This window comes from Ornithodoros turicata, chromosome 7 (genome assembly GCF_037126465.1).
Source record: "Ornithodoros turicata isolate Travis chromosome 7, ASM3712646v1, whole genome shotgun sequence".
Classification (NCBI taxonomy): Eukaryota; Metazoa; Arthropoda; class Arachnida; order Ixodida; family Argasidae; genus Ornithodoros; species Ornithodoros turicata.
In genome coordinates this window covers 22,642,502-22,649,486 of record NC_088207.1, presented here as the reverse complement: position 1 = coordinate 22,649,486, position 6,985 = coordinate 22,642,502, and the positions used below count along the sequence as shown (strand labels likewise).

The 6,985-nt window shown below is 46.3% G+C and overlaps 1 protein-coding gene across 4 annotated transcripts in view; it reads right to left on the bottom strand.

Moving 5' to 3' along the window:
* Positions 1-2,363: 2,363 nt before the first annotated feature.
* Positions 2,364-6,985, bottom strand: part of LOC135400339 (PR domain zinc finger protein 1-like) — a 79,536-nt gene continuing 74,914 nt past the window's right edge. For all 4 annotated transcript variants that reach the window (XM_064632171.1, XM_064632170.1, XM_064632169.1 and 1 more), the window contains one exon: positions 2,364-5,852. In XM_064632171.1, the coding sequence (XP_064488241.1) occupies positions 3,883-5,852 (1,970 nt within the window). In that variant the 3' untranslated portion in view covers positions 2,364-3,882. The remainder of the gene's footprint in view (positions 5,853-6,985) is intronic.

Sequence of the window (6,985 nt, the reverse complement as noted above, 5' to 3'; positions counted from 1 at the left end):
GGTATTGAGGTTAATGAGTGCGGGGTTTCCGAAAACTTAACTAGTTGATGTGGCAGAATGCCTGCTTAAACAGCTCAAGATCGACAAGCCCAAAGGATCACATAGTAAGGCTGCAAAACCATACGAACCAAGGGTAGATTTTTTCAAGTATATTCATATTTCCCCCACACAATCACAATTTAGAATGCTTTACCTGAATATGTAATCTCTGTGCAGAATGTCTCTGCCTTCATTGAAACGTTGAGCATTACTGACTTCACATAATGTTAAGACTATCACGCATTGTGGTCCCAAGGATGAGATGACTTGTTTTGTTAATTATGTTGTTTTATTGCGATTATGGTAGCGTGGAACCCCCTGTATGGGTCCCACTTGGGACTAACAGCATTGGAAATAAAAATAATAAATAAAGGGCGGGATGATATTCATGATGGTAGACCGGTGGATATCCATGGGGTGTCCCACAAAAAAAAAAAAAAAAGAAAAACTAGGTGCTAGGTTTGGAGCTAAGGTGATATTCTCGGTGACGCACAAAGATAGACGCACGGCTAGATGCTGTAGGCTGCGGCACAAAAAAAACTTTTGTACAATTTGTTTTGGATGTAACTTTATTCTGGTCCTTTGCGGGGCGTGTTACATTGGGCAGTATAGGGACGCTGCTTAAATGTCCGTTTACTTGAACACGCCTCTTCTGTTCGACACACTCCTTCCGACATGCATTGTAGGCAGACTTGTACGTATTTGGAGTATTGTATTTAAAATAGTGTATTTTAAATACAATTTGAGGTATTTTGGTACTCTACTCAATACTTTTTGTTTTGTGTATTTGTACTCTATTTAAAATACATTTTAAGGTATTTTCTACTCAATACTCTAATTACATATCTTGGATCTCCCTCTCAAACTTTCTGTGTCTCGTCTTTCCATTATCTTGCTTGTTCAGTGGAAATTTCCTGAGTCCCTCGGACTTGACCTGGACATTGGCCCTTCTTGGAAGTCTCCATTTAGAGATCCTACCCGGTGTGTCCTGACGCGGTGACGCCGAATTCTGACCTCGCCGAGCAGGGACCTGCTAGAAGTTTGCTATGTTAGTGGTCACATATACTTAGTGGACTTATCTGGTATCTCTTTGTCATCTTTTTGGGACTTGTGTTTAGATGACTCCTATCACACAGCGGCGGCTTGCGTAGTGCACGGGGTTTTGGTGATTCATGTCACATAACGGCACATTGTCCAGTGACTTTTTCGTTCAAGGATAAACAGTATCTTAATTATATTTCAAATATTTTTTAAGTATTTTGTACTCTATTTTAATTACTTTAATTTTCATGTATTTATACTCTATCTTAATTACATTCTAACGTTAGTATTTATTATCTTATCTTAAATACATTTTTGAGTATCTTTTACATGTCTGATTGTAGGGAACGCAATTGTGAGCCTTGCTTCGCTGACACTTCGGTCCTGCGTATTAATGCGGAAAAAACCGTGCGGGAGATAATAGAAGCGTTTCACACTTACAAAACTCTTCATTGCAATCGTGCACCTTCACTAATTCTGTCGAGCTTAGAAAAAGATTATCCGAGTTTGGATTTGTGACGTGAACTGAAAAATTGGGGAGTGTTCTCCTCGTGCACTTCGTTGATTGAGATCTTGATTATGCCGGTTTGCTTGGCCTTGCTGACTGAGTATGTATAAATTGTCTTTTGAAATAAACTGTCTTAGTTGCGAGTCTGCAGGCGTGTTTGTCACCTTGTTCCTAACTCGGTTTCGTCCTGTCAGGTGCTGCAGTTTCAGAAATGAATTTCTCCAATGAGTTACATCAACATACGAAATAATCGTTGTCACTCCTAGACGGGTAGAAAATCCAGCGACCGGTTGGGAAAGATAGCCTCAGGACGAGACCCGTCAATATTTCGAACAGAGACTACTGTTCTTCCAGACACTGCTACGTTTCGATTACCGTTTCCCGTTTGGTACAGTCCGGTCCTCCATAGAGTCACCAAATAGGGAGCAGAGTACCGACACTGAGCCACGCCGGCGAGCGAGCCCGCCATCTTTAGGTCCGGCACGGCTGCGTCGCCCACCAATGGGACTCCAATCTCCCCTCTCGCAAACCCAGGAAACCGGTTTTGGATGGAGGGGACCCAACATGGACGGCGCGTTCTTGGAAGGAGAAACCACGTGACACGATCGGCCCAATCGCAGAGACCGAACGGCGGCTCCGGCGCGGAAAAGACATGCGATACTCTGTACCCCTATTTAGTGACTCTAGTCTTGCAGACTCGTTTTTATATGTCAGCTTTTGATTTCGCAGTAAGCCGCGAAGCCCGCATGCAGGGAAAATAGAGAGACTTCATATGTAGACGTGACAAACAACATTTATTTTGTTCTTCACGTTTGACGAGCACGTAAGTGGCCTACAATGACACAGATGGAAAGAGAAGGAGGTGACACTCATGAATGGACATCGAATATGATTGAACATGAATGACATCTCACATGAAACACACTGCGAATAATGGCTTCAGAAATACTACTGCTTTCAGTGACTCGTTAACTTCAAATCACGTTTCGTTAAAATATGCCATGAACCCAGAGCTATTGCGTGGACGAATTGGCGATTTTTTATCAGAACCCTAAAATTCGAGGTGATTTAAAATGTCTGCGTTAAATACACGCTTCGTAAAATATTTTCCGTAGGAACATGACCTTCTTTGTAATTAACGCACTACGTAGACCCTTGATAAAACACAGATTAGGTAAATTCACCGGAGGGTCTCTCTACAGGAAACAGCCAACTACAATAGCTAGCCAAGACGGTGTTCTGTTAACGGTATTACCATGCGTTCCAAAATCGCTGAACGGAAACTGCACGTAAGACACACAAAGATGGTTCACATCTACCAGGAACTAGAACGGTTGAAAATACCACTTTCTGTAATCGCTTTTTGTTCCGTCGTGCAAATGAATAGCCTCGCGAATAAGGAATAAATCTAAAATGCTCAAAATACGCCCGTTCCGAGGCCAGCTTATTGCCAATACATCATCATCATATAGCCACGCTAAGATATCCAGAGGGAATGCATCGCCTGCGATCAGCCGACAGAAAAAGTGCAATGTCGTTTCAATGTATGTTTTGGAATGTCAGGTTGGCAGTGATTTTCTAACGAGTGTATACACAGGTGACGCTACACGTGGAGAAGAAAATAGAGGAAATCACAAACGTGTCGCGTGAAGTTAACGTTATGTGCTTATCAATACTTCACCTCCTCTACCATAAACAACAGCTTCTCAACACAAGATTTTGAAGGATTTTTCTTATCTAAAATCAGCACGAATAAATTAAACATCTTCACGAGACAATTCCATAGGCGGCCAAAGAAATCCGGGCACACTTAAATATAGCTGCAGGTACGTATGTACATGTTAAATAATTTCAATCTCTTGACAGTGTGCCGGACTTGGAATGGGAATGTAATAGCCCGTTCACGGGGAGACAGGCCATGTATGGACATGCGGCCGATCCTCTCAACAGCCTGCAGCTTTGTGAATAATACCTCGAGCCTGCTTCAGATCTAACAGCGATTATGCAGGCACCACATGACCAGCACGGTAGGGGTGCTTTCGAGAGGATCACTTCGAGGCCAGTTACGGCAAAGTTTAGGTTACCGTTGAGGAGGAACTACATCTGGTTCCTGAACTGTCACTCTTTATCGGTGGGTATAACTGCTCAACCGGTTTTACCGACGCCTTCGGCCTCCCACACCTACACATAAACGGCAGCACTCCACGCTCAGGCTCAATAAATAAATAAATGTGGCAAACAAATGTCCCGCGAGATCGCGTAATGTCTATGATACACAGAGCGCTAAGCGTCAGTCACTCTTTGTCCCTGTCCACTGTGCTGCCGGTGGGGGGACATTTCTTTGAGAGATGGTCGTCCGGTGACGAAGGTTCACTGCTTGTCGCCGACTTGTGTTCGCTGAGCATTCTCGCGTAGTTGTAGCTTTCGTGGTGATGCACGGAGTCCTCCTTGCCCATGGACATAATACCGTGCTGTGACATGTTGTGGTACTCGTCGGAAGGACTCGTGGGAACCATGATGCCGTGCGGCATCGACAGCCGGTCGTGGGGACCATCCAGGGGTGGGTACTCGTACGTCGCATTTCCATCCATGTCAATGACCATGTTCGGCTGACACGAAGTGGTCTTCCAGTGTGTTCGAAGGCCAGATGCGCTGATATACTTCTTCTTGCAAGTCTGGCACGTGTAAGGACGCTCGTTCGTGTGAAGTCGCTTGTGAAGCTTGAGATGGACGAATTGCGTGAACTTGGCTGGGCAGAGATCACATGCGTAGGGCTTCTGACCAGAGTGAAGCCTCAGGTGGGTCTTGAGGTTGCTTGTACTGCTAAAGCGTTTCTTGCAGACGTCACACTGGTGCGGTTTTTCTCCAGTATGCACCAGGTGGTGCTTTTGCAGGTGAGCCAGTTGCGTAAATGTCTTGCCGCACACAGAACACGTAAATGGCCGCTCGCCAGAGTGCGTGCGTAGGTGTACCTTTAAGTTAGAAAGCTGACCGAACGTCTTGTAGCAGATGTTGCATTCATAATGCATCTTTCCATCCTTCTTTTTCAGAGGATACGGGAGGGAGCGGTAACCACGACCAGCAGCGCCAGGCGAGTAGGACCTGCCGGGTGACGGTGGTCCAGCGCAGGACACCGGCACCTTGCTTGCCTCCATGCCTGACATGGGAACCCGTGGAGAATGATGGTCATTGAAGTCCGGTAGCTTTGGGTATGGTGGATGCACTCCAGCAGCCGTTGGAGCCAGAGAAGAATGTACAGCCTCGGGAACGGGGTATGCGTACATGTTGAAGTGTGCCGGTGAAAACATGGGTGTCATGCCGTTCACGTATAAGTAGTTCGCCGCTGCAGAGTTGGCCATGCTATAAGGCGGACTAATGGCCGACGTCACAGTTGACTGTTGGTGCGCCTTATCCGTTGAATCGGGGCTGTGCATCTCAGGACTGCCTCCGGCATTAGGTGTCGTTGAGGTAGGCACGAACCGAAAGTTCTTCTTGTGGGGGTACATGATTGGTCGATGACCCTCAGCAGAAGTGTTAGAGTCCGGTGCTGCTGGTGGTGATACTAGTTCATTGGACACAATAACTCGAACGGGTTCTTTGAGGGTTTCCCTTCGCAATGGGAGATGAGGACTGTCGTTGCCGTTTTCATGGTACCGTTGCAACAGCAGGTTCTCCAGGATGCCAGGGGCCGAAGGACCCTTGGGACTATGCGGCGAGATCCTCTGGCCCATGCCCTCGTAAGCGGAGAAAGCCGACCCCGCGCTCCGCTCCAGCACGTCCTCAGTGAACTTCGGAGCGCTCGCGTACTTGGGACTCGCTGGTTCGGGCACGGAACTGATTGGTCGTGCCTCCGGTTCCTCCTGTGTCCGCGGACTTGAGGTGCTGTTGGGTTGCTCGGTGTTAGTTGTGGAGACTGGGGGGCTGGTGGCTCCTCCGCTGCGGTAGTGGTACGCCTTAGGCATCTTGATTTTGACCTTGCGGAATTCATTCTGAGGCTTCTCCACTGGAACAACGTCATCGCGCTTGTCGACATGTGGCGGTGGTGGCTGCGCTTTGCGCTTTGCCTTCACGCTGAAGTCGAGCACGTAGTTATCACTGTCGCTATCGCTACTGTCTTCCGGTGGAGTGAGACCGTCCTCAGGTCCGCCATTGCTGTGGTAGCCCTCGTCACTTCGAGTGCTGCCCTCGGTCGGCGTCAACTGGTGCGGCCGGGAGTAGTAGGCGTCATCCTTCTCCCCTCCAGGCGCTGGCTGCAGTTGCTCCCCTGGGGAAACAAATTAATGGAAAATAAGGAAATCGTACTTCGATACACAATTCCGGGTTACACGGAAAATACGAATCTTTTTTTTTCTCAAGAACGTGTTGCATTTCAAGTGGGAAGCTGGGCATTGGATGAGAAAAGAAATGTATGGACAGGTTAGTGTGGGTGTACACTATGCCAATGTCGTGTACACAAAAGGCGTACACATGTCCATATGTCAGTCAATGATATGAGCTCAAAGGCACCAATCAAAACGAAATAAGGTTAAAATTTGGGCGGGTTGGTATGACATCTTTTAAAATGGATAAAATACCCCAGTGCGAAGGTAAAACAATGGGACGAGACAAACACAGACAAAGCTGTGCTGTGCGTCGTCCCTTTGTCTGTGTTTGTCTCGTCCCATTGTTTTACCTTCGCACTGGGGTATTTTATCCATTTTAAAATCAAAACGAGTTATTTTGTCTAACTTTCTTGCAAGCACACTGTAGCCATAGAAGCGATGTGTAAGTGATGCTTTTTTTTTTTTTGTCTTAATAAACATATCCCCCCTGATGCTTAGGTACGTATATATATATTTTTGGCGATGCACATATAACTGACAGCTAGTGCCACCACACCTCAAGACACTTCCGAACTCGAGCCGTTCATCTACTCTATCCAACACTAACCAGCCGTTGAAATACGACGAGAAATGAGCCATTAGAAGTATTTTACACATAAATCTATTATATGGGGCATCTTGCACGATATGTAGAATGTTTTCTGCTACAAAGTTAACTCGAATTTTGTAACATGAGCATTGCTAGCATGGGCGTCGAAGCCTGTCGCAAAAATGTGTGTATGTGGGGGGGGGGGGAGAGCTCAGAAGGATTGGTACACTAGGAGATTTTAGAGATTTCTGTACACAGAAATGAGGATGCAATAGAGTGACACATGCTACACAAAATGCAGAACGTTAAACAGTTTCAACCTACAGCATTTGGTTAATTAGTAAATTACTTGTCTTATGGACATCTTTAAGTTTCGAATGTGTTTTGTGTCAGTAGCATAGGTAAGGCAAGCTAAGGCAAGGCGTCTGGGGGTGTTGGCCCCCTACAACCGTTACTCCAGAAGGTCAGTGAATTTGTGAACCAACG